Source organism: Aptenodytes patagonicus, chromosome 12 (genome assembly GCF_965638725.1).
Source record: "Aptenodytes patagonicus chromosome 12, bAptPat1.pri.cur, whole genome shotgun sequence".
Taxonomy (NCBI): Eukaryota; Metazoa; Chordata; class Aves; order Sphenisciformes; family Spheniscidae; genus Aptenodytes; species Aptenodytes patagonicus.
Genome location: NC_134960.1, coordinates 3,517,751 through 3,544,930, shown reverse-complemented (window position 1 = coordinate 3,544,930; position 27,180 = coordinate 3,517,751). Strand labels below are relative to the sequence as shown.

Here is a 27,180-nt window from a genome sequence, read left to right as displayed (position 1 = left end):
GGGACCTGCTCAGGTTTATCTACGTGGACATCCCTTTCCTTTCCCCCACTGCCCAGTCCAGTGCTCCAGGAAAGAAACCCAGGAGGAAGTCTCAAAGCAACCACCCAAAGCTGTGTTTGCACACATGCCGATGGCTGCCTTTTACACGGCACAAATTTGCTCCGGGCATGCTCCTTTTCTCAGGAATAACCCCTCATTTCCAGTACCCCTGGATCCAGCACCACTGGCATTTTGATTCATCCCAAAACCACTCTGCGTACGCAGAAACAGCGACGGGAACTCAGAGGAGATGGCGGCCGCGTCCCTGCTACCACCCCCCGCGCCTGCTGGTTCTTCTTCCCAACACGCTGCTCCCCTGCTCTGTTTTATGAGTCCACGACCACGCTACAAACGCAGCTGAGACCCTGATTTACACTGCAGGCAGCGTAAGAGGGCGCAAGAGAAAACGTTAGTGAATGCAAAACGACTATAATAAACCCAGCGCCTGTGCCTGCGCTGCTCAGCACCTCTGCCAACTCCTGCTAGTCCTCCTCGGTCCACCCTGATGCGTCTCACCTGGGAATCCCACCCATTATCACTTTAATTAATTAATTAATAGATAATTTAATTAATAGATTTAACTAGATTAATAGAATTAAACAAGATTTACCACATGCAACGGAGGCAGTATGATCAACAGCTGATCCTCCTGGCCTATCCTTATTCCTCCTCCCTCTTTATGTTTCTAAAAAGCACTTGGACCATTTTAGCACCTTCCCTATTTCCAGTATGTGCTTTAATGTGGTGCCTTATACCTGAACAGAAATTGCTCCATAATGTGTTACCAGAAGGAGCATCCCTGATTTCAAATGGGAAAGAAAGTTTTAGGAAATCCCCAGAAATTTATTTTTAAACAACGCTTATCTATTTCAGTGCTTTTGCAGCTCTGGACCCATCTCTCATTCTTCTGTTTTCTTCCCTCACTAACAAGAAACCTGATTTTATCCCCAAACTGCCTCTCTGATTCACAACATGCAACAACTCCCGTCATCTCCTAATGAGCTTATTAACGAGGGCACAGTGGCGCAGGAGCAAATCTGGCCTGCGTGGAGCAGGCAGCTCACAGGGCTGCTTTTGACCCGTGACTTTTTATATGACTCCTTGTGGTTTGAGTGAAGGTGGAAAGCTCCGAGCTGCGGTAAGCTTTTTCTTCGGTGTGGGAGCAACTGTATTTCCTGCCCGATATCCGCATCACGTGCTGCAGAAGTGACCTATATTCCTCCTCCTCCTCCCTGCTCAAGCTCCAGAGAGAAAAGCATCTCTTGCAACGACCACAAGACCTGAAGCAGCTGCTTGCCGGTGCTGGGAGAGCCAACGTATGCCTTCGGAGCCCGCTAGCCACGGAGGGAAAACTTCTGGAGCAAGGAACCAGCCCTTGCCAAGATGAAGGACACTACGAGTTTGAGATTTCCATGGAGGATGCACTTGGTCTTGGAGGAAGATGGTGTCTTGCTCTCAGCGATGCCGCTGCCCTCCAGATACTGATGCTTTCCAGATGCTGCCGCCCTCCGGAGCTGCCCTTAGAGAAACTGGGGCAGCTTTGGTGCTGCCCCGGTTTCTCTAAGGGCGGCTCTGGAGGGCGGCAGCATCCAGCACTCATCCTGCAAAGCCGCATATGGATGCTGAGCTCCTGGTCTGTGCTTGCAAGGAGGCAGGGATATCTGTACTGCTGCAGGGAAACGTGGGCTGGGGGCTTCCCATAACCTCTGCTTTTTCTGCATCATCTCTGCCCTGTGTTTTTTTGGGGTGTTTTTGGTCTGTTCAAGGGCGTTTTCTCGCCCATGGTGGAGTTTGGGCTTTCTGGAAGGAGGGCTCCGGTCAGGGTGGGCTGGATGGGTGCTCGCTGTGCGGCTCCCAGGGGGAAGAAGAAAGTGGCTGCAAGGGAAATGACGGAGCCTTAGATCAAAGGGCAGAGCCCTAGAGTGGATGGACGGACATCTGAAGACTTACGTGTGCTTTGCTTCAGGTCTCTAATGAGCTCGTTAGGCATGTAAGATCAAAACAGTTGAGAAAGCCACTAGAAAAGACCCGGAGCTTCTGGGGCACCGCTACACCTATGCAACCTCGTTTAACACGGTGCTGCTGAAGTGATTAACATAGCTAAGAGAAAATGATTTTTTTTTTTTAAAGAGTAATCTTTAAATGTTCCACGGAGTAGTCTGGAGGCTTCCCAAGTGCTGGCCCTACCACCGTGAGCCGCGAAGCAGCTTTGTCCCTCCGGCCAGCCCAGGAGCTGCCTCCGCTTCTCCCCAGGGAGCGGGGAGCGCTGGGAGCCCCGGCCATGCCAGCATGGCCGGTCCACCACAGCCCCCCCCAAAAAGAGGCACTATTTCAGATGTAGAGTCAAGTCGGCTCTCTATAAAAAACAAACGCAGTTTTTTTCTCTGCTTATGCCTCGGGGATCGGTTTGGCATTGATTGCTGCGGCAATGTACATTGCCACAGCCAAAACTGGGGAAGATCAAGGTGGGAGCTTCCCTTCTTTCCCTTGAACGCAGGGAAAGCTCTTCTGGCTACGGGAACACATGATCCCAACACTCAGCATGTTTCAGGGCCCTCTGCACTAGTTAATTTTTACTGCTGAGAACCACTGCTATTTGCTGCGTGGCTCAGCTGCTCCACTCAGCAGCCACTGCCTGGTTTGGGGGATTTTTTTTTTCTTTTTTCAATCTGGAAAGGGTTTTTTTTTCCCTAACAGCAACCTTGGTTGGGAAACAGGCTCGCCAAAGAGCTGTGTTGAGCTCGCGAGCTCACAGAGCGAGCAGTGCTGTTGTCTGCGTTTGCTCAAATTGCATTTGAATACTTTGAAGGTGGTGTGCTTGATTTGGTCAGGGACCTCAAATAATGATCGGTCAGGGTGGGATCAACGTCCCTGAGGGACAGACAGAAGCTCAGTGACTGTCATCCTGCAAGCGCCACTTATGTGCCCTGCAATACATGGGGCTGCTGCTTGGGATGCAACCCCACGGAGAGAAATTGGACCTGAGCAGCCTGCGAGACCACCGAGGTTTGCACTACAACTCATACAAAGCAGCTTACACTTTCCTATTTTGCCTTTTAAAAAACTATTTCCCATTATTATTACGCTCCCATAAGCACAGCTTGGGCAGACACCCTGCACTAGTTTTAAACCTGCAGAACAGAGGCGTCAGCCCGCAATCTGGCAAATCCCCCCAAATCTGCAGCGTGTGCTGGGGCTCAGCATCATGTGCCCAAGGCTACAGAGCCCACCGTACCCAGCCCCATGATTTAAAGCTGATAAACGAGATGCTACCACAAAGCAAATGGAGCTGAGCAGGCTGTGGGTGCCTGTTCAGCCTCCCTGGCCATCCCACCCCGAGTTTCTCCCCCCCATCTCTGCCCCATGCTCTGATCCCACTGGGCCGATGTCTCAGCTGCTGCCCGAGATGCACAAAGCAGTAGGCTTCCATAAAATTGTATTTCCAAAGATCATCCACATCATTTAAAAGTTCCTCTTCCTTTCTACTTGTATTTACTTGGACAATAAGCGAACAAACAGTTGTGGTAGCTGGGGAGCTACAACATTCAAGCTATAGATAGGCAATGAGCCAAGAGGATGCTCAAAACACTCCTGAAATGTGAATTTCTATGGCTATTGTGCCATCAGGAACGGCATTACCAGGCACAGGCGGGTTGTTTGGCAAATACCAGTTGTCAGCCCCCCTGGGTCACTTCTGGCCATGCCATGGGGAGGGGGTCCGAGCCGCGGCAGCCACTCACGTAGTTGTCTCTGGCAGACCAGCCGGGGTAGAGCTGCATGTGGAGCTGCCGTTCCTTGCGAGCCAGTTCGTAGTACTTGGCCTGCTCCTCCCGGGACAGCGCGTGCCACTACAAGGACAAGCGTGGTGGTGAGACGTGGCCCGGCGGTCCCCTCCGGCATCAGCCCTCCCAGCCTGTCCCCACCGCAGCTGCCCCGTTCTGGGGCACATCTGATTCCGTGCATTTAAGGGATAAGAGCACCCGGGTTTGAAAGCAGGTACTTGTTACGTGCTTAAGAGCAGCTGTAAGGGACGGGGATGCCGCACTGGGACGATGGCACCGAGCCCCACATGCTCTTACCCTCCTTCCCAAGATCTGGTTGATAGCAGCGCTCTCCTTCAGGGTGCATTCGGCAATGACTTTCGCCCGCATTTCTTTCATATACAACATGAAAGCATTCAGGGGCTTCTTGATAGTGGGCTTCTTGGCTTCCTTCTCTCTCTTTGGTTCTGGTTGAGGTTTCCTTGGTGGGATCAAAAGAGGAGCTGTCAGCGTCAGAGCCACCCTCCAGCCCGGCTGCCTGGTGGCACCAAGCTCAGCGGAAGACTCGACACCAAACCAACCCGACGGCACGAGCGGATGGGGGGGCCTGAGAGCCGCGCTTCGGATGCGTGCCATTGCCTGACGCAGGCAGAGCTTAGTGTTCATCCATCCTCCCACCCATGCAAGCATTAATAGGGATAAATGAAATGGGTATTAAGGCGCTAACGCTGTTGAGCCCTGCCGGCACTTCCAACTTACATGTTTCGGTCATAGTGCTCCATCTCTTGCTTGCCGGAGTGGGGCACAATGGCGGGGTGTGGGATGCCGGTGGTGTGCATGCCGGAGCCCAGCATCAGCGGGTGAGTGAACCTGCAACAGAGAGCGGATGAGCCACGCCGGGAGGGCTGTGCCGGGGTTGCTCGGGATGCTCGGGCAGCTGGAGCGGCGTGTCTCACGAGATGGCACTCTGACGTGGCAGAAGCAGACGGTAAGCGGAGGACACGGAAAGCAAACCCGCGGGTGCTGCCAGGCTGGCGCGGGGCAGGCAGTGCCCACCACCCCTGGGCCGCCCCCGCCACGTTGGCAGCGGGCACGGCCGGCCGAGCCACAGGCACGTGGGTAGAAAGGGTCCGGGTGCCGCACAGTGGCAAGGAAACCAGCCTGCAGCAGGAGCCAGCCTGACCGAGATCAAGGGCGCTTTCAACCAGCGGTTTCAGCTACTCAGATCTCTGTTGCTGCAATGTCTTATTAGCACTGCAGAAAGGAACAACAAACTCAACCCAGGGTTTGGATGGGAGAGATTAGGACCACCCCGCACCTTTCTTTTAACAGAAATAGAATAAGTCTGAACATGAACCAAACTGCAACTCTAGGAGGTGCACCTTGCCTAAGCAATGTTCTCCACCAACACGGGACTGAGATCACGAGAGGTCTCGCTAGCTTTCAAGCTTCATTAGCTCTCTCGAGAGTTTTAGAGGGTAAAGCCAGCGCAGTCAGCTTTGCCAAGCTTGCCACTTTATGACTGCAGCTTGAGATGGCAGAATTGCCCATGGGAGATGAACTGTTCATTAGATATGCTGGCATGAAAAGAAAAGCTGTTTAATTTAATCCACCAGCACAGTCTGATCCTTATCTGACCAGGTGTATTTTCTCGGCTGCAGCAGCGCTGCAAAATCCGCCCCAAAATCCTGCGAGCAGAAGCTCCTGTGCCGGGCTCGGGGAGGCTGCCGGGCCTCCGCAGGGAACCGTTAGCTCCTCTCCGGCCTTTGCCTTCAAGGCTGGGCAAAGTGATGCCTCAGAGAGCAAGGAGGGCTGGCAGTGCTCCCTCGCCTCTGCTGCAGGGATAAGGGTTTGCATGGATCGAGGGGCGCATGGATCAAGGTTTTTGCATGGGTAAGGGTTTGCACGGGTAAGGGTTTGCATGGTTTTCCTGTGGGAATCCTCCACTAACAGCTCTTCAGGACAACACGAAGCAGAAGCGAAAGCTGGTGCATGAGCACACGCAGCGTGCACAGGCATCCCCGCAGCGCTGCCGTCCTCACTGGAGCCACGGCGGCTTTGCCCACCAGCACGCCCGGAGGGGCTGGGCTCTGTGATTTCCATCCACAGGGGATGTATTTTGCTCACCGGGACATCACTGGGGTCTGGGTATATTTACAGAGGGCAAAATTTGGTCCTGGGTGACCATAAACTTGCAGTTTGAATGGTCCAGGCCTGTGCTATGTGGCTCAACCCGCTCAGTATTTAAGGCGGGTCGTGCTGCAGGACCAGGTCCTCGTGGGGTAAGCAGGGCAGCGACGTGGCCGGCTCCTGCCGACCCCTTCCCGTGCGCAGGGTCCGGCCCATGGCCGTGCCAGCCCCGTGCTGCCCGATGATGGGACAGGGGAGGCAGGAGCTGCGCTTACATCTCAGAGGGCTGAGTTGTGCCAATGGGAGGACGGCAAATTGCTGCCTGCTGCCTGTCCTGCTTTTAAGGCTGAGACCAAATAAAACGGATCACTCTCTGCAGAGCAAAACTCAGCGGTGGTGGCGGCAGGGATATATTCATTATTAGGGTTAGTGACAAGAGGCAAAATCCTGAGCAATGGATTTCACCCCCTTTTCCCAGTGCTGAGCTGAAGGCAGGGGTTTCTGGCTTTGTTTTAACTTCTGCTGATTAAAACCCAATCGTTGTGCATCCTCCCGGGATGCTCAATATTCCCCTGGCTGCCCTTTGGACCGGGCACTGCCTAAAAGCTCCTTCCCTTCCCACGGCTGCCCGGGGAAGGTGCGTGGCCGTCCCTGGGTGGCCGCGGTCTGCTGCAAGCTCCTATCACACAAACTGCAAGCTGCGAGACCAGCCGAGCTGCTGCCCTGTCTCACACAGCTCATACTCACCTGGAGAAAGAAGCCCCAGCAGAAAGCGCTGACGAATACGGCTGTCTAAATCCACATGACGGGAGCGGATAGACAGACTGGCTCTGCCTGGGATCGGGAAGAAAGAGTCTATAAAGTATCCACAGCTACGTGGTGTTTCCTAAAGATACCCTTTGCTAAGGGGACTCAGAGCACCGATGCCCCAGGAGCTCTGCCTGGTGGGATGCTCGGGGTGTGCCCTGGGCTCAAGGGGCAACGCGGGACTTGGGACTTTGTTTTGGGGGAAGCTGGGCCTCCCTGCAAAGGTTGGATTCAACTCTGACCCCCCCTCTGTACCCGGTGTTGAGTAACACTGCAGCTTTGAGTTTATCCTGTTAAAACGCAAAATGCAGAGGTGTGCTGAAAAAATAGGAGACGTTGCTATCGTACAGAAGAAGTTGCTTAAAAGAGCACAGTTTGACCAAAAAACTAAAGCCTGGTCAGAGTCTCTCGCTGTGTGGTGCACAAGAGGCTGCACGGTCACGGGCTGCACCGAGAGGATGCGCAAGCACGGGAACCTCCCGGCGTCCAGAGAGAAAGCACCTACTCTGCCCTCGTACATGCTTCAGAAATGCTCTAATTTCCCCAGCACATCCTTTTAAGGATGCCCGTCATTTTTAAACAAGCCAAAAAGCTCGGTCCTACATTTCTTTTGAAAGTTGTTTCATACTGGGGACTGGGCATGTAGCAGACCTGGAGCTGGAAATTATTTTTGAAATAGTAAAATAACTATGCAGGAAGTTCCTCCTTGTTCCCAGCAAGGGAAACCCCCCACGTTTTCATACGGAGATAGCTCAAAAATACCTTGGCTTGTGCTGCAAACCTGCCAAAAGATGCTCCCAGCTTAAAACTGTGCATGGAAACCAAGATGCCCGAGGAGGATGCGACGGGGTGCTTAAACCCGTGCAGATGCTCGTGCTCCTCCAGCCAGCCTGCACAGAGCTGTGCCTAAGACCAGCACCAGCTATTTTCAGCTCTAATAAGCAAAAAAAGCCCATTATCATTAAGTGCGGTGCCACCCCGCTGCCCTGTGAAGGACCGAGCTCCTGGATGCCAGGGATTTTTCAGGGCTAAAGACAGTTTCTGCCCTGAAGAGGAATAACGACAGTGCCGCGGCAGTCAGGCCCTCCAGCCGCGCCGGGGAGGAAGGAGGTTTCTGTTTCTGCCGCTCCGGGAGCTGCTGTGTCTCAGCTTGACCGAAATCTGCAGCCTCTGTCTGTAGGAAAGGCAGCCGAGGCGGCGGGGCTCTGTTTACACCCTGCCAGGCAGAAGCCCTCTCCCACCCCTTAGATGTCGGCGGGTATAAACACACCAACAAACAGCCAAGTGCTACCGCGCATCGGGAAACCGAAACAACCTTTGAAGTTGAATGCGGCTGCCCCAGGGCCGAGAAAACACTCGGAGCTAATCCAGAAGCGACATGCGTTACTGCAGAAGCTGAGATACCGGGATAGAAAAGGAGCCGGGCACTCGCGGCTTCATTCAAAGTGATTCTGACGTGCAAATTAATGCAATTGCAAAATCAATCCCTGATGGTTGGGGATGCACGATTACAGCCCTTATCATCCGGTGATGCGAGGGCGGCTTGGAAAAAAGGCATGGGATGGCTGCGGAGGGGCTGCCGCGGTGCTGCTGCCGCTCGGCCCGGGGAGCGGGTGAGCGACACGGTTCGCAGGCTCCTGGCTGATGTTTGTTGCCAGGCTCCCACGAGCAAAACTCACTCGACTGGACTCTCGGAGACTTTTATCCGACTGTCATCCCAGCTAATTACAGAGAGAGTGATTGCAGCTCCTCCTCCCGAAGCACTCGTCGAGAACAAAGCCTGTTTCTGCCCAGCTCCTGCCCGCCAGCTCACGGAGGGAAAGCTGCTTCCCGCACGTGGCCACCCTGGCTCGGCAGCACCGGCGTGAGCATCCCCGGCACGAGCATCCCCGGCATGCAGTCCCTGCTGCCCGCTGCCTCCTGCACGGGGGTCAGCGCTGCCACTTCTGCACCCACCCGCACCGACGTGCTGAGCCTTGGCTGATGACTGGACACTTCGGGAGCGGTTTTGGGGCTCTTTCCCTAAATTTTGGGCAGGCAAAAGGATGAGCAAAGGTTCTATTAGACACACGCGCTTCGAGGTGCTGCTCTCTGCTCCGTCAGGCTGGTCTGCCGTTTGTTGCTTTACCGTATCTGCTGTTAGTCACTAATGAACATGTCTGACGAGGTTGCTTGAGGATGCCAAACCCCGCAGATGCTGGAGCAGCTCTCAGCAATGCAAACTCCCTCTGCCACCAACTGAACGACAAAACCTCGTGCAAACCAGACATTTTCCCCTCTGCGCGCCCAGGGCTGCCCTTAACAGCATCCCACCCCAAGAGCGGACCTTGCATTTGGCAAACAGGCTCCTTTCTCACCCCCAACTATTTTTTTCATGTTATAGCACAGTCACCCCAGTACTTGTTTTTCCTGAGGATGAATCACATCATATGAGGAGTTAACTCATCGCCCAAGAGTAGCAGATTTAGCACAGAAGGCAAAATGTAATCTCTTTGAAGCCGAACTCTGTATCAAAGGCCTCAGCCTCTGTTTCCTTGTGGTTAAATATCTGGAACATGAAATTCATAAACAAAACAAAACAAAAAGCTAACATTTTACTTTGTGTTTTAACATACTTCGCCTCTCCCATTTTGCAATACCTTCTTGTACCTGGAGGTCTCCGCCAGGCTTTGCTGGGGTTTTATCAGCCAGCACCAGGGGGGATCTGGCTGCCTGCCCCCGCGATCGCCCTCCCTGCCCTCTCCCCCCCGTCCCAGCTACCCCGACCCGCTGCCTGCAGCCACCAGCCTCCCCGCGAGCCTCTGCAAGGTCCCTGCGTCACCGACCAGGATTAAACATTAATCTGAAGAATGACGATGCCCACACGGCACCGCCCGCCAGACCTGCTCCCTCGGTGTGCTTACGATCACGGTGACAAAAGCCAGTGGCAATGACCACGGAGCACACCCCGGTGTATTTTTAACTCGTGTCCCTGGGGCAGGTTTCCCAACGGGCTGTGCTTTGTGGGATGCTCCTCAGGGCTGGCCCATGCAGGGGGGACTTTTTGGGAGTGCTCCAGCTCATGGTCCCTCCCTCCCTGTCCCCCCTGGGGCAGCGGGTGCTGCCAAGCCGGCTGTGCTGCAGCCAGGCTGCGGGTACCGGGGTTGTTTGCCGGGGCAGGTCTATGCCACAGTGTATTTTTTCCCCGGGTGTCAGACCCCGAGAGGCAGATGGAGCATCCCGCTGGATTACGCCACACCGGCAGCATGCTCAGGGAAAGCACGGGTTGTGTCAAAAACCCCAGCGAGGGAGAAAATTACCTCCTACTCAAAAAGAGAGGCTTTTCTTGTGATTAGAAGAGGTGGGTAGGAAGCTCTCCCTGGGTTTCCTAATCCGCACAGGCAGCTAGGTGTAAGGCAAGAGGTGGTTTTGAATCGGGCAGGTTGTAACCTCGCTCCAGGAATGGCCCAGCTGGGGCAAAGCCTTCAGCCTCTCCATGGATCTGCTCCCCATCTCTAAATCAGGGCTAAATCCTCCTCCCCATGACACAGCACGCAGAAGGGATGAAGCCAGGGGAAAGCACCGTGGAGGTTACGGAGAACGGCTGCACACGGTTTGTTCAATAAACCGTCCCCCGTACAGAGCAGCCGGTGGGCTGGGGGCTGCGCGGGGCCGAGCACTCCACACTCACCATCCCATCGACGGCGTGATCTGTCCAACTCCACCGGGAGGGAGGGGGTAGAAACCGGGGATGTCTGAGGTCTGGGAAGGACGGTGCACTCCTGGGAGAAGGGAAAAGGAGATGAGTTGGACCCAGCACCGCGCTCCCCGGCTGACCTGGACTGCTCCTGACCCCCTGGCTGCTCCATCTACGGGCACTTGTGGGCAGCAGGGCATATATGTGAAATAGCTGTCTGCAAGAGGCAGGATATTATAATTGCCCTTTTTATTGCTGTGGTTCTCACTGTGGGGATGTGGTGGGTCATCCAGGTTGCTGCAGAATCACAAACACTGGTGTAACGGGGTGGGGAAAGCAGCTTCCTCCTGCACAAGCATCATCCCTGTTCCGTGCCACCCTGAGGACAAGCAGCAACTTGCTTTGGTAAGGATTTGATGGACTCCGGACATCCCTCTGCCCTTCCCAGAGAGCCTGTTCAGGTGCACAACTGATGGTCAAAGCCGTTCCTACAGCCCCTTCCCATCAGTCACCCCCGGGACCCCACGTGAGCGGCCAGCAGGGATGCTCCAGCAGGCATCACTTCTATCTTGATTTTAAACAATTTGAGTCCCCGTTCAAAGCAATCGTTTTGCGGGCTCTGTGGGTGCCAAGGAACGGCGGAGGTGGGTGTGGTGCCAGGTGGGAATTCACCCTTCGCACGGGGAATCCCTGCGTGATCTTCAAAGCTGCTGGCATGGGCGGCATGGCCAGAGGAGACAGCCGCAGCATCTATCCGTTACTATGTGGACTTGAAAACAGCCTGCGGAGCCGGGGCTGCGGGTGGAACTCAGACGACCGTGGTGCTGCTGGCAAAAGCAGCCCCCAGCTGACCCCCGGACTGGAAAACTGGAGGGGAGCTGGGGCTGAGCTCTGCCGCAGCATCGTGTAATGCTGACTGCTAACGAGCCTCAGACAAAAAATCGTGTACAGAGACTGTCCAGCAGCTGTCCTGGGCAATAAATACATTGAATAAATTGGTGATTAGTTGCAAGCAGTTTGCAAACTCAGAAGTCTGGATTAATCTCCTAGGTGTATTAATGATAAATTATTAATTAGGAATGACACCAACAGATTTCAAACATCTTGTTAGGAGTTAGCTAAAATAAATATATAACTGAACCGAAAGGAATATATAACTTAGCATGAGATTTACCTACAGCTGTACTCAAGTGGGATGCAGCAGCCCCTGAAGGTCAAACAAAACCAGCATCCGCATTAGGCAGCTGCCAGGATTTTCTGAGATCTGGACCTCCAACAATACAAGTTGCGTAAGCCAGAGCACAAGTTATTCTCGCTGGCCCAGTGGTTGGGGCACCAGAAGATCCTGCTTGTATTTCCTTGTCTGTGTGTCCTTGGGCTACTGCGAAATACTTTAAAGGGATGCTGTGAGAATGAGTACGACAGCGACTCTCAAGCGCTTACACTAGGTGATAAAGGGAGATATTTCAGCAATGAAAATAGAGACGGGACACGTCCAGAATGAACGGGGAAGGAAACCCTCGCCCCAGCAGTGTAGGGATGGGGGATGCAAAGCTGATCACAGCTGCACCACGGAGGCAGGTCCCAGCTGAGGACGATGGTCTGAACCTCTCCATAAATAGGACCTGGGGGGTCGCCGGGATGGACAGACTCCCCCTGCCTCTGACGTAAATGTACAGGCTAAATGGGGAAGGGGAGACTGGAAAGTGCCTGCACTGAGGGTGCAGGCGGGTGTGCGGCCAGAGGACAGCTTCCCAGAATTACTGACCCACCGCAGAGACGAATGTTTAGGGACTACTCCACTGCTGATTATAGCCTCCACGGAGGGATATAACCAGCTCATCCTTGGGTGAGCTGCTCCCGTATTGCTCAAGGCTTTCCAGTGAGTCCCTGGAGGCAGCTCACAGCGAGGGGCTCTTGGAGGGGGCAGTGCTCTTGCAAGGCATCTGCAAAGGCAGCGTGAAGGAAGGTCTGTCGGGTCACCTTCCCCGGAGACTTAGAAATCTGCACGCTTCCTCTCGAGATTCAGAAATCTGTCATTAGCTGAGCTTTTAATAGGTTTATTTTGTTAACTCTTCATATTTTTTTGCTGAGTTTATTATGCTCTGGTGGCTGACAAGCAATGTGCTGGCTGGAAGAAAACCAGGATGTGCCTGGGTATCTCTTACACCGGACCTAAATCCTCCCCACCAGCATCCCTGATGAGTCCAGAACGTGGCCTCTGGGTTCAGACCAGGGATAATTCAGCATGTCCTCCAGCCAAGAGCACCCTCGATACCCCATCATTTTAGCAATGATGTTAACTCAGCGAAGCCGATGTCTCCAGGACAGTTTGGATCACTCTTGGGTGGAGGCCTTTGCCCAAATCACAACAGCTGGTTTTGTGCCTCCATTTTCGCACTGATTTCTGGGCTCTGATGGACCCTGAATCCCTTCCTGAATGTAGTTTGACACAAAACTGTGAATTTGCTTGCTTTCACATGAAATCAAGACCAGGTTTGTGCAAAAGCCTGAGTAATCTCAACGGATGTTGAAAGATGCTGTTGCATTAACGTAAGGTTGAGAAAAGTTTGATTTTACACTCAGCTTGCCAGTAACCCACGAAGAATAATGGGCTGGGGTGAATTCCTGTGCACATACCTATATTTTACAGTTCAGGGTTTAATCTCTACCTACTGTACTTTCCTCTGTAGCCTCACGAGCTAATTGACGTGTCCTGGACTCACACAGGAACCCAAAGAGCCAAACCGTGTGACAACCACATAACGTGTGGCTATGGACACACACATATAACAATCCAGTTAGCTATCAGACACCGATCCTATTTAGTCAAAATATTTCCTGTTTCAAGCCTTTATTTTCTCAAAATGACAACCTGACAACAGTTTGGGTATGAGTCAAGGGAAAGATTACTTTCCATTTTCTGGTTGACTCTTACGCATCATCTCGCAGGCTCTGGTCTGCTACAGGACAGCTTGCACAGAGAATTGAGCACACTTGATCAGCAGGGTTGGCACTTTCGATATCAAACTCCCCTTGACCAGGATTACAAAGCATTGCCAATAAGCTAAATAAACTCCTACTGCTAAGCAATGCCCCTGCTGACCAAAGCTCTTTGCTTTTCCCATTGATTTGGGACCAGGAAGGTGGCAGCCTTGATCCCAGTGGTCTCCAGCACTGTCCCCCTCCCACCGCGCAGATCCCCAGCGGTGCCATTACCTTGTTTCTGGTTGATGTCGGCGGGCAAGTGGGGCGAGTGGGAGCCGTGGCTGAAATGGTCGTTGCTGTAAGGGATGAGCGGGGTGAGCGGGTGGACTCCGTGGGACGGCTGCACGACGGGAACTTTGTTGGACTGCAAGACACAAGGAGGGAGAGGGCTCAGAAATCATCGAGCTCCATAAGCAAGGAGGGCTGGTGCCCTTTGCAGTCCTGTCGCTGCAAGTGAGGCTGGGAAATGCTGAAAGTCCCCAGTGTCTCTCAAGGGCAAACCAGAAAAAGCCCTTGCCTACTTAAATAAACATTGCAGCACCCTGCAAGAACAGCTGGAGACAATTGCATGGGTAGGTGGAAAACAGCTCAAATCAACATGAAGTTTTCAAAATTCAGAAGAACTATTTTTCATTAATTTCCAGTATCTTTCCTTCCAGGATGAATGCTACAAGCATGTTACCCAATGCATTGCTCGTTTTCTGTCTTGTGCTACCACAGGGTCTAAATCTGGACTTCCACATCCTGCACATTCACTCTGAAAGCCATGCTCAGGCTTTCCTAAGGGGGGCTCTCAAGCAGGGAGAGCCACACTGAAGGCAATGCCTTTGAAACCGTGATGTGGTCACCAGCAAGCCCTCAGGCTGAAATTCCCCTGGGTCCGAGCTCCAGCACTGGGAGAAGGACTGGAGGGAGCTGAGGCAGCACTAGGGATGCAACAAACCCAGGAAAATTTAAAGAAGAAAAATCCAATCTCCTCTTGCAGCTACTCCTGGTTACGCACGGCGAGGCCATCGGAGCCCAACATCTTTGTAAAAGGGTGCTTTTTTGTGAAGACAACTGGGAGTACTTCTGCGTGTTGGAGCAGAGAGAGGGGAACCTGTTCAAAAGAGCTGCACAGCTGTAAGGAAAACACACACACACACACACGCGCACACACTGCCGTCTACTGCCAGCCTCCTTGCCTCGAGCGTCTCAAGCTGCTCCCTACATGCCCGGTTTCGCCCATGGTTGCCTTTAAACCCAAACTGACTTTGCCTTGGTGGTGGAATGTTAGGATTCGTCCCAGATAAATCCAGAAAGAGAAACAGGAACTGACAGCACCCCAAAACAGGGAGAAAATGAGAACGGACCAGGTAAGACAGCTCTCCAGGGGCTAGGAGCCCGGTATTGCTAGCCAGACCTCTTGTGTCCCACCAGGACATCTACAGATGATTTGCTGCGTGACTTTTGACAAGTCATTTACGATCTCTGGACTTGATTCACTGGTGCCTTTCACTTTGGTAATGATTTTGCTTAGGCAGAATGAGCACGAAATGCCAGTTGGCTTTGGTGGAGGTGGTGCAGCTGGAGCCGATGGCTCTGGAGGACCTGCCCTGGACCTCTCCCTGCTGCAGCGAGATGTTTGCCCAGCAGCTCAAGAGCCCTGGGCAAGTCCTGCGTTTTGCATCCCTGCTCTGAGGAGGAAACCCATGAAGCGGAAAGGAAAACAGACCGATGGAGACACCGCTTTACATTTGTCTTTCCCTCAAAGGTTTGCTCATGCAAATAAAAACCAAGAGGCATGCAGGTTTGCATTTAAGAATGAATGAAAACCCTAATTCCTGATGCTTACCAGGTGTAGATTTACTGCGTCCAGTGGGATACTGGGAATGTAACCCCCCTCCCCAGAACAAACTGGTGTGGTACAGGCGTTCCTGTCCTACAGCAGGGCCATGGGCTATGTGGTTTTCCCATCCAGAGCGGCACTGGGCTGGCTCCTGCTTAGTTAAACACATGTTTGGAAATCTGAGCTTTCACTATTCTTGCCTGTGAAATGAGATGAAGAACAGCTTTTCAGTGATATTTCTAAAATTAGCTATGGTTTAGCTTATTTAAGAGCCAGAAAGCCTAAATTAGGGATATGCAGTTCTACATGACACTGGAGCAGAACGAGCTTGATGCTGAGCTGTTTTGAAAACCTCAACTTAAGCATTTCTGCCGTTCAAAGTGGGGCAGATCTTTCCTTCCCATTCACACCGTGCCTGATCCAAAGCACAGCACCATCCACCAGCCAGCCTCGCTGCCCCACGACTGTTAACAGCTTTCAGAGCAATGACAGAAGACACAGACCACTACAAAGGCAGTTGAACAGTCCTGATGCTGATCCACAGGATACCTCAACAGTGAAAAGCACAGAGCACGTGCGGTTACAGCAAAGGCATGGGTTGTCCTTCTTCCCCATCAAAGCAGAACATGGTAGCTTGGTGGTACAATAGGTTGCAGCTCAGTTACTCAGATTTTCCATCAGTTCAACATCTTGTTTCCCACCTGTAAGAAGAACTGGCCTTCTCCATGTGCCTTCTACATTTGCATTTGCCTTGCTCAAAAACTTTTCTCCTACTCTTTAAAGTCATAAAAAGCTGGTGGGGAAGGATGCTCAGGAGGAAGGCAAGACAAAAATCTCTGCAAGAGGCTATTCATCCCCCTCCCGCTTCCTCCATTCGGGAGTTCGTTACAGGAACCCGTCTCCCAGATTGAACCAACCAAGGGAAGGAGGAAATGTTGCACAAAGATCTGGAGAAACAGAGAAGACTCATGCAGTGTTGATCCCCAGTTTAAACACTGAAGCTGCTAATCGTCGGGGTCCATGCCCATGTCCGCAGCTCCTGGTCTTCACCAGATGCGCTGTGGCTGCCACACGCATCTTTGCTATGAAATCATACCTCATTTATAGAAACCTGTACGCCAGAGAAATGGTATCAATTCCTCTTTTTTACAAGGTCTAGATTTAGTTTCTGAAATCGGCTGCAGCACATGAACCTTGAAGAGGCTTTTCAAAGCCAGAACTTACCAGCTGACAATGTCTTATGCCATAAAATTAATCCCGTGTAAATGTTTTCTGCCCAGCGGACTGATTTAACATGAGGGCAGTTGGTTTGGTGTCCTCTCACAGCTCCCCTGGGAGGACGCGGGGTGGTGCTGGTCGGGACATCGGGGCGATGCGCTGCGGTTTGGTGAAGCATCTTATTGAGTCTCCTCCCTAAAGCCGTGTTTCAGTACAACTCAGAGCAGTGGTGACGGAGCTGCTCGCTACCCACCCGCCCAAAATAACGCAGCTGGTGCTCAGCGTCACGGCCCCAACCCCGAGTCACCCCAAGGCACCTCCCACCCTTTGGCAGCTGCGGTGGGACACGAAAGGGGTCTGAGGACAGCTTTGTCTCACCTCTCCCAGCACAGCCCTTTGAGGGCAGGTCGGGGAATGAGCTGTGCAACCACGACCTTGCTACAGAAATGTACAGCATTTACAGCAACACCAGAACGGTATATCCAGAGGGGACGGAGCAGCAGAATGGGTTTTGCAAGCCTAGAGGGCCTTTTTCCCCTCTCAAATTTGCTAAATTGCAACTCTCCTGAGCGCCCACCTCCCTGGTGAGCGGTGCCTGCTCGGGTCCCCGTGTGCCTCGTGCCGGCAGCCGGTGCTGCTCAGTGCTGGGGCACACACCGACCCTGCAGTGCATCACCTTTCTGGCATTAATCAGCCCCCATCAACCTGGCTGAAAATAATTAAACAAAAAAAAAAGACTGTGAGGGAAGAAGCTCCCACTTTGAAGCCAAGAAGTGACTTTAATAACTAGAGGTAATTGGATGAGCAAAAAGAAAACGCAGTCACATTAATTATTAAGAAAGACTAATTGTTGGCAAGGCAAAATTAGGAGACCTCACCGCTCACGCACGGGTGTCTGACTGCGATAGCAGCTTGAGGCTAGCTAGAAAACTCTCCTTTCGCTGAGCACACACAAACCCAGCAGGTCTTTCGCATGAGGATCACCCTCACCATCAGAGCCGCAACGTTATTCGGCTCCGAGGTGCCTGGTCAGGCACAGCATCCTTCGCCTTTGCTCCCATCCCACATTACACGTGCCCAGCAAGGGCTGCAGCTGGGCTGCAGCATGCTCCGGCCACCAGCAGCCGTGGGGTTATCCAAGCCTGCCAGCACGGTGCTGGTTGATCAGAACTATAAATGAGGTTTTTTTAAGCAAAATGTGGGTTTTTCATTAGAAAATGGTGAGAGATTGTAATCAAACGTTTTCTGGAAAGCACCTCGTGTTAGCAAGTATTTTGACTCCTTTTTTAAGACTGATCTGTTTAGTGGTGACATGTTAAAAATGAGTAGTTTTACTTTGCTGGCTTGACAGAATTTTTTTCTTTTAAACTAATTTTTTTCCTAAGCTAATCTTAGCAAAACGTAGCACAGGTCAAAAGCCAAGATTTGAGTGAAATGATCAAACCAAAAAATTTCCATGAACTGCAATACTCTGGGTTTTTAGCTCTGTGAAAGTATTAGAAAAAAATCGTAAAGAATTTTTTCTGCTTGGACCAGTTTAGGAAAAGAAACGAATAAAAAAAAAAAGAAGTGAATGTTTTGTAACCCGTGAAAACTATTCCTTGCTACAATTGAGAGCAGCTATTAAAAGCAGCAGTGGTCACACCAAGCTGCCTGGGTGGCTGCTGGGGACCCCAGCATCCTCCCGGTGCTGGGCTGCACTGCTGCTCCTACGGGTGGGAATTTTTTTAACTAATTTTCTGGTAGAAGACAATTCGTAACTAAAATCAAGCAGCTTAATTCTACTGCCCCTTCCAACATTTGGTGCCCAATTTAGCAAAAAAGGTTTTGCTAAATTTCACGATGGCTGCACCAAGCACCCAGGATCGGTCCTCGCACGGGGCGGTGGGGGCTGCGTACCCGACCCGCACCATGGCGAGTTGTTTAATACATTAAAGGAGAAGAGTAAACCTGTCTGCCACAGTTCAGATTACACCAACCGAATAAAGGAGCTCATCTTACAAGGTTGATCTTGATCTGCCCTGTTGCACACAGGCACAAAGCGTCTTTCCTAGGAATAACCCCTTCTCGGTTTCGATGACTGTATTTCAAGAGTTTTTACGTTTTCCCCAGATTTTGAACAAAAACAACCTAAGTGAAAAGCTGGCTTTTTCACAGTTTGTTTTTAAGGCAAAGTCACATAGATGATGCTGTTTTGTAGGAAAGAAACTTACATTTTACAGATTTCCCGTATGTTTGAAATAATAGAACGAATTTAATAATTTGCTCTCACTTTATAAAAGTCAGCCCTAAGCCCCCAGGAGACGTACTGCGCCGTCGGCCAATTCTGAATGTGCAAAAACTGAGTATCATTCACAGCATCACCCGGCTCCCCACCCTGAGTGGGGAAAACCCCACTCAAGTTTCTTCCACAGGATTTCTGGACATCTTAATCCTGCTACGCCACTTCTGTATGTTTTTTTTACAAGATGCTTTAACAGCTACTCTGAAATGAGAGGCTGTGCGTTTGCAGATGAGCCAGCTGGGGCTTCATTGCGGGAAAGCAGCTCCGGCATTCGGGCTCCAGCTGAGAACAACTTCTGCAGAGTCAGCATCAGAGAGGTGGGGTGCTCCCAGCTGATGGGGACCCCGAATGCATAGGGGATCTCATAGGCATAGGGGACCCCACAGGCACAGGGGACTTCACACGCATAAGGGACCTGAAACACATGGGAGGCTGCAGGCATTGGGGGTCCCATAAACACAGGGGATCCCATGCACATATGGGATGCCCTGCACATAGGGGACCCCGTGCACATAGGAGACTCCTCGCACATAGAGGACCCCATGCACATGGGGACCCTGCAGGCCAGGGAACAGGGACAGACTGTCAGGACTGTGCACAGCACCAGCGTGGCTGGGGCCCAGCACCTTTGGGGACATGACTCCAAGGGGTGCTGAGCTCCCCATGAAGAATAATGGGGTGCTGCCTGCCCCTTGCATGAACCTCAGCTCCCAGACACCAATCACACCCTGCCTGCAAAGGCACCGGCCAACACCCCAGACAGCTGAAATCCCTGTGGTCAGCCCAAAAGGCAGCAAAACAGGGACCAGCCTGTCAGAAAGCCCTGCACCGCAGGAGCCACCGGCCTTCCTGCCAGCCCCTCCACAGATGCAGATGAGCTTGCAAGGAGAGGAAAGCCCCATAACCCCTCTGTGATGCCTGGAGCCAGGTGCCCCCATCACCCCGGGCCGTGCTGGCCCTGGCGGCTGCCTCCTGGGCGAGGGGAGGCTGGAAGCACCCCGGGGGGTGCAGGATTCATCTCTCACGGCACGGCAGCACGAAGCGCCCTGGCGCACGAGCCGGTGGCCAGGGAGAGCGCTGTGGTTTCCAGCCTTGCCGGGGAGCCGAGCCGCGGTGAGGCGAGATTAGTCACGTCACTTTCAAATTTTCCCACATTGCCGGCCCCAAAAATAGCGAAACGAAAAAGCCGTGGGCCAGCCCGGCAGCGGCCGGCGTGGGGCGAGGGGCCCGGCCAAGGGATGGCAGCTTGGGCTGGCGGTTGTGCCACGCCAGCAGCTGACACAACCAAGGCAGAGGAGGGTTTCGGCAGCCCGAGAGCCCCGTGCCGCCGGCTGTGCCATGTGTCCACCTTCTGGGAGCAGCCCCCAGGGCCAGTGCTGGCTCAGAGCGGTCAGATGGATGGGGTGAGCGCTGAGCACATCTCTGTGCTCCTCTGCCCTGCTCGGGTGTCTCCGGGGTGAAAGCCCTGGGTGCAGCACACGTGCTGCAAACTGCAGTCTGGCCCCAAGTCACCCCAAATGTGTTTGCTTCGACGTCACTTCTCAGAGAGGGCGAGATGAGTCGAGGCACCGGCTATGAAAAACAAAACTTATGAAATTTTGCTGTTGCTGATTCAATGAGGAATTCATTCCTTTTCACTGCAAAATTAGTCATCGTGCCACAGAAAGAAAGGTATAAGGTCAGGCTGCACTGAGCATGCACTGCTGCTGGGGAAGGTACCCGTTACTGGGGGGAATGTGCCTTTTGCTCTTTATCCAACAGTCAATCCAAATTAGCTATTTATTAGGGACATATTATTAGGGACATTATTGGGTACATCCCACAGCATTGGATCTGCTTCTGGGAGGGCTCGCAGGGCAACACTGTCATTCAGGGTGCTCGGGGACCCGGAGCCTCTGACTCAAATCCAGCCCTGCACAGTTTCAGGGCACCTCCAAGTTCTGATAAAATCTCCCAGCTTGGGGCCCCAGACCGTGTCAGCAGACACCTTCACCCCTTGTTCCCCTGTGGTGTTGCACCAAGAGATGCTGCAATAAAAGATCACCCCAAATACCCACTGCAGACTGTTTTTGGCACTGACTGCAAGCGCCAGGGCCGGAGCCCTCGGCAGCCCGCGGGTGAAGGCAGCGTCGACTCATTTCTCGTCTCAGCACGTTTTTTTCTCTTTTCTCACTTTTGCTGCAGTCACATTGCTCCAGCCCGCTGCCGCAGCAGAAAGGAAACAGGGAAAGTTAAAGCCACCCACGCTCAGGCGCTGCCCTCACCCAGCCGTGCACCCCTCCAGCAAAGCCAAATTTTAGCAGCAGCAGCATCTCCCTGGCCCCTGCTCGGGCCTGGGTCACCCAGTGCAGCTGCAGCACGGAGGGCTGGATCCGGCCCTTACCCTCAGCACCACCAAGGGTTCCTCCAGGGACCAGAAGACCATGTCTCCCATAACCAGAAGAGCACCGCTGCCCTGCGCACCCCATCTCTGGCTGGCCCAGAAGTGCTTACAAGCACTGGTAAAACAAAGGGGAAAGCAATAATTTGCAGCTATTAATTCTTGCATTAATTCTGCATGTGAAATGCAGCAAGGAGCCGGATCGGTTTAAGATACACATCGCACATACAGGCAAATATTGTCCTCGCTCAGGTTTTTATCCCTGCACTCTACATTTTGTGGTTGATGGAGTGTTATTCCCTCAACTCTTCCCTTTCCCTCTGATTTCCTTCAGCTTCTTTAAAATCCAGCTCTGCTTTGAAAATGCTCATAAGGCACCTGAGCAGCCCTGCTCTTTTTTGCACATCGAAGGGGATGCGCTCGCCTTAGTGGCAAAACTCAGCTCCCGTGATGCTGACTCTCCCCTGCGACTTGACGCGGCTTGGGTATCAAGGGACAAGTTCCCCAGCATTTAACACCTTCTGTGCCCCAGCACTCAGAGAGATGGCCAAGCTCCAGACACGATGGGGACAAATACAGGGAAAGAACTTCAAAACCTTTTAAAAGTTCTCAGTGACCTTCTGTGCTGCTGCTGGTTTCTGTTTTTAAGCAATGATGGTTATTATTTTTAAGTTAAACTCTGCAGGGGAAATAGCTGAGCTTTTCACCGTTTACGGGCACAGGAAGAGCCGTTTCACTTCTCAAGTATTTATCTTCTAAGAGAAAGATGTAGGTGGTTCTTAATGAAAAAAAGAAAAAAAGGCGTGGAAAAATAAAGATCAAAAGTCCCTCCCAGAGGCTGCTCTCTTACGGTGACAGGGGGCAAGTGCGGAGGCAAGTACACCCCATACTAGAGAAGAGAAACCCCCTGAAAAATGAACTTTTGGCATCACCGCCCAATGTTTACAGTCACATTCAGCAGAAGGGCCACCTCACTCCAGAAGCCTACTCAACCGTGCAGAAAGTCCCCTTGCTCTGCGCTCACCTTGCTCGGGAAACGTTGCCGCTGTGATGCTAAAAGTAGCTTCACAGTGGTACATCTGCTAAGGAGGGGACAGAAACACCCCCCGGTCCCGCAAAGGGTGACATTTGGCTTCGTGCAAACAAATGCCAGGGCAATATAACCCAGGGGCTGCACCGCAACACCAAACCTCAGCTAGTTTCTCCCAAATGCAGGGGTAATGTAACGGCGGGGCTGCATCACCCCCCCCCCCCAGCTATTTCCCCTGTTCTGCAACATCCATCCCTGGTTATTGCCTCTCCCGTCTTCTGGGCTACAGAGAAAAAAAAAATCTCCGTCCCCTTCGTGCTAAGCAGTTCTGCGAATTTGAATCAAAAGCTGCAAACCCTGGAGTTACCGGTAACACTTGAGGCTTCAAATGAGAAGGCACTTACTTGACCCATGGAGGCTGATAATATCTGACCTCCTTTATTTCGCTCTGCTTCTCAAAGACGAGCGGTCGGTCTGATACCCAGAATTAATCAGGAAAATGTCCAAGAGGGCAAGGGAGGAAAGCAAAATAAAAGTATGACACAGAGCCAAGGCCTGCCCTTCGGTAAAGCTCGAGACACCGTTTCCAAAGCACCAGAGACATTACCCTCTGTGTGCCCGGCTCGCGGGCAGCACCAGGACCGGCTGAACCACAGGGTGCAAAGGCTGGGTGAAACGCGGAGGGTTTGCGCTGTACGAGCCGTGTCCCGTCTCAGACACCAGCGGCCTGGGGGATTTTCACCGGTTTTGAGAAACCATTTGCAAACCCCTGCCCTAGCTGGGTCCTGGATCTGAGCCGAGGTGGCTTTGACGCTGGGTTGTCACATCCCTCCCTGCTGAGGACACGCTGGAGCAGCGGATGGAAAATCCTGTGAGATTTCTGGGTGCATCTGCCTGCGAATCAGCCCAACAGGAACCCTCCAGGTGCCAGTGCCGCGCAGTTTTTTGGAGGTGAATGTTTGCTTACATGTCCCCTGGGCATCAGGAGAAGTCTCCTGGCTGCTCGGCTGGGCTTTTTCTTTCCATTTAAAACAAAAACAAAACCAGCCCATGTACTTGAAAGAGCACAGGGGAGTTAACAAAACACAAAACCCAAAAAAACTCTCATGTGATTTAAGGCGTTTCGATTCTCCGAACATCAGACGGGGTGAAACCTGCCCCTTCACACTGCAGCGGTGCCGGGGTGCACGGCCACCGTGGGTGACACCGTCTTGCTGGTGTCACCATTGTCACCCCGGGAGCTGGACAGGAGACACGTCACAGGACTTTTGTCCCTGTCTCTAGGCTTGGGATGGGACGGCTGCCAGCCCCTCCTGGCAGGCACTACACTTCCTATCCTATCCTATCCTGTCCTGTCCTATCCTATCCTATCCTATCCCATCCCATCCTATCCTATCCTATCCTATCCTATCCTATCCTATCCTATCCTATCCTATCCTATCCTATCCTATCCTATCCTATCCCTGTTCAATCTGCTAGGCTCAAAGCCCAGCTTCAGGAGGGATCTCACCATGTGAGAACGTCACTGGTTGAAGAAAAAGACAACAAATCAAAAGTGTCTCACCCCGTCTGAAAGTAAATCCCCAACTCGGTGACTGTGCTGTGAAAAAATAATAATAATAACAGTAATAATAATAACAACAATAATAATGATACCGTAATGCTGCTGACTTGTTCAGAGAGAGCTTTCTCCCATGGCATATGACCGCCGAGGCCACGCACTCGCACAGCATCAGATGACACCAAGAGAAGATCTTTTAACGTGTCGGAGGCGGCTGTGCCCAAGCACATGTCACCGGCTAATAAACAGGTAAGACGAAACAACCGGAGATGATAATTTGTAATAGTTATCGTCGTTCTTGGGTACACACTTCCCTGCTACGCTGAAATCCTTTGATACTTATATGGATGTCAAGCGCATTTCCAACACGGATGGCCACGAATGAATGAACCGCGGCTGCTCCGAGCCTTCTCCGGGGTCTCTCCCAGACCTTTCCGCAGCATTGCTGCCGGGCAGGAGCGCTGCCGGGACGGCACAGGGACGGCCGGCTGCAGCTCGGGATGTCGCTCCCACCATAGCATTAATTTTTCCAACCAGCTGTGAAGCCCAAGGGGCGAGGGCTGGAGCAAGGGACATCCCTCCCCACCGGGCTCCCCCAAAATCCATCGGGGACCCCTGGGCAGGAGAGGGGAGAGCTGCCCACTGCCCAGCCCGGAGCCACCCCCGCATTATGCTAATCTGTGCTCACACTTATTTCCCAGTTTCCAAGATAAACGGCTCTCTGGAGGACGTGGAGGGAAGATAATCCCCTCCGGAGCCGGAGGGATGCTTTATTGACACCCTGCAGCTGTAAGGCGATAGCAGCTTTCCTTGTTGCTCGCTTTCAAGGGTGACGTGTTTACAAAGAATGCTACAGCCACTAATCCTGGATGATACCCTGTGTCTGCCTGGGAGAAATCCTAATTTTCTTGATAGGAAGAATTAGTTCCTTTAATGCTTAATACCCCTTTTTTCCTCTGAAAGCAAGCAAGCGTTATTGTGCAGAGCGGAATAAACATTTTAATTAAAATGTGGAATTTATCTTCCAGTCGAACTCGTACGAGCCCCTGACGATACGTCAAACTCCGCTTTCCCATTTTGAATCTTCCTCTGATCTCTTAATGCGAATGGCTGAATTAAAACCTGGGCTTGGTGGATTTGCATATAATTAGAGAGCAAGGGAAATTAATAGGGAATTGAATGGTTTTCTCCTCTGCCCATCTGATGTTTTTACCAGATTAAGAAGGGTTGATTTTTTTTAGTGACTGTAAAAATGTATTAAATATTATTTATCCTTTTTCTGTTGGGGGGTGGGAAGCACACAGACTAAAGAAACAAACTTATACATATGATAATGAACGCCTCCTATCGTGGGAAGCAAATATCATTGTAATTAGGATTAGAAAGGAATCCTAATTAATCTTGTCCTGCCACTTGACTTCTAGAAGTTCCTTAAATGTTACCTCCAATGAGATGTAAAACAAGGAGCAGTTTAAAGGCTTGCCAGCTAATCCCTGCATACAGCGGTGAGGAGCTGTCGTGGCCGTGGCCACCAGCGGCACGGGGCGAAGGCTCCCCTGACCTCCCAGCCGAGAGCCGCCGGATTTAGGACTGAGTGGTCTGATCCTGGCACGTGAGCTGGATTCAGACTGAAGGGGAACACGCAGTTCTGCTGCCTGAATTTCCCAATTCCCCGTGACGAACTAGGTAACGAGATAGCAAGCCAAGGGGGATGGGATGCACCAAGTACCACAGCAACGCCTGACTCCATACAGGGATCTTTTCAGATCGTTTACCATGGTTTTTTTCAGTATTGTCAAAATAGTTTATTTAGCAATACTTACTGGGCTCGTTTTCAGGATGGGACTCAAGGTAAGGGATGGGAATAAACGAGGAAAACTCCAGCGCTGTGCCATCCCCACCCCATGCCTCGATTTGATCTTCTCTACGCTCGTGATAATAAAGATTACCTACCGTGCTGGTATTAAGTCATACATATTTTAACTCGGCTCTTGTCATGTGTCATCTAATCCTGTTTTTCAGGTATTGAGATTCAGATTTAATTGCATAAGATTTTACTACGGGAGTGGATGGTCATGAGATTATTTTCATCTTTGGGTCTCTGCATGGAAAACAGTTTTTAGAGAGCTGGTTTCCAAACTTCAGACCCTGGCTGAAGGTCTCGTTTTCTAAATACAGCTAAATACAGTGCAAGGAGGTGCCGTAACGGGGGATTATAACTTGGACTAGTAATGAAACAGAGCAAACTTTATGCTTTGTGCTAAGTAATAAGTAATAAATGAATCCTGCTATAGCTAGGCTGGCTTCTCAGCATATTTCTTCCAAGAGGTCCAGTAAATTTTTGGCTACGGCTTTACGAGAGCGACTGTGAATAACAGCCTGGGAATAACATGGTTAGTACAGACATGAAAAATTTTCACTTCGAACCTGAGACCACACAAAATGTGCCCAGTCTTGGATTTCATTTTAACCCAGGCTGATCAAAAGTTCACAAGGCAGGACTGATCAAAGGCTTCACGTTGAAAAAATGAGAAAGTCACAATTTCATATGGTTTTGATGAGAAAAATAATTGATGAAACTTTGCTCTTTCAACTTGGTTTTGCTTTGAGTTTGGGGTTCATCTGAATACAAGAACAGGCACAAAGCCGCAAGGGCTGAAATCTTAGTACAGTTTTAATGATCTAGTTCTTACTATGGGAGCTCACCACCTGTTCCAGGACTGCATGGGGTCAGGAATTTTAAGCAACATTATTTATTTCTGTCAGAAAAACCAAGTAATGGAAACCACAACTCTTCGTAGGGTGCACCTTCACCAAAGTTTTGTTGGGAAAAGTTTAGGTCCAGGACAGTGTTTCGAGCCACCTCCTGGCTGATGCACTCGCCTTCCCGGGAGGCAGAAGACTCAGATACAAGCCATGCTCATCCTGAATCTTTCTTTTTATTTTCATGCTCTGATGAGATTGCAATAGCAATCTTCTGCAGGACTGTGCCGCTTTACATGAACCACGCTGGCCGACCACCAAGAGGGTCCCAGTGGCCCAACCCCGACCGGGGAAAGCAGCCCGAGTGTGGTGGCTGGTGGCACGTGTCCGTTCCCATCACCACAAATTTGAGATATCACGACTTCATGCAGGTGGTAAAGGGGAAAAACACCAACTTTTCTGGCTGAGGTCAGACTCGTTTTCCAAAACAGCTCGCCCTGGGAGCTCGCCCTGCCCCACGGTCAGCTGCGACACAGGACTCCATGAAAAAGGTTTTCCAGAAATGTTAAACAAAGCAGAACTGAGCAAACAGAAGGGTGTGCATGCAGCCCATCCCACGCTAGGTAGGGACCAGGGCTGCTGAAGTGCAAGCAGGCAGCTGCGTCCCAGCGCATCCCTGTACATCGCTGGTGCACAGGTCTCTGCAAGGTCTGCCTCTGCCCGCAGAGGACCTGCCCGCACCATGAGACCCCAGCAATGCCACCGCGCAGGACGC

At 51.9% G+C, this 27,180-nt stretch overlaps 1 protein-coding gene across 7 annotated transcripts in view; it reads right to left on the bottom strand.

Moving 5' to 3' along the window:
- Positions 1 to 27,180, bottom strand: part of TCF7 (transcription factor 7) — a 75,452-nt gene that overhangs the window by 10,778 nt on the left and 37,494 nt on the right. For 4 of the 7 annotated variants that reach the window (XM_076349810.1, XM_076349806.1, XM_076349807.1 and 1 more), the window contains exons 4-8: positions 13,633 to 13,765; positions 10,408 to 10,498; positions 4,560 to 4,670; positions 4,119 to 4,281; positions 3,780 to 3,887 (exon numbers count right to left, since the gene is read on the bottom strand). In XM_076349810.1, coding sequence (XP_076205925.1) covers positions 3,780 to 3,887; positions 4,119 to 4,281; positions 4,560 to 4,670; positions 10,408 to 10,498; positions 13,633 to 13,765 — 606 coding nt within the window. Of the gene's footprint in view, positions 1 to 3,779; positions 3,888 to 4,118; positions 4,282 to 4,559; positions 4,671 to 6,677; positions 6,765 to 10,407; positions 10,499 to 13,632; positions 13,766 to 27,180 lie in introns of all 7 variants that reach the window. The other 3 variants (XM_076349803.1, XM_076349804.1, XM_076349808.1) reach the window with 1 other exon arrangement.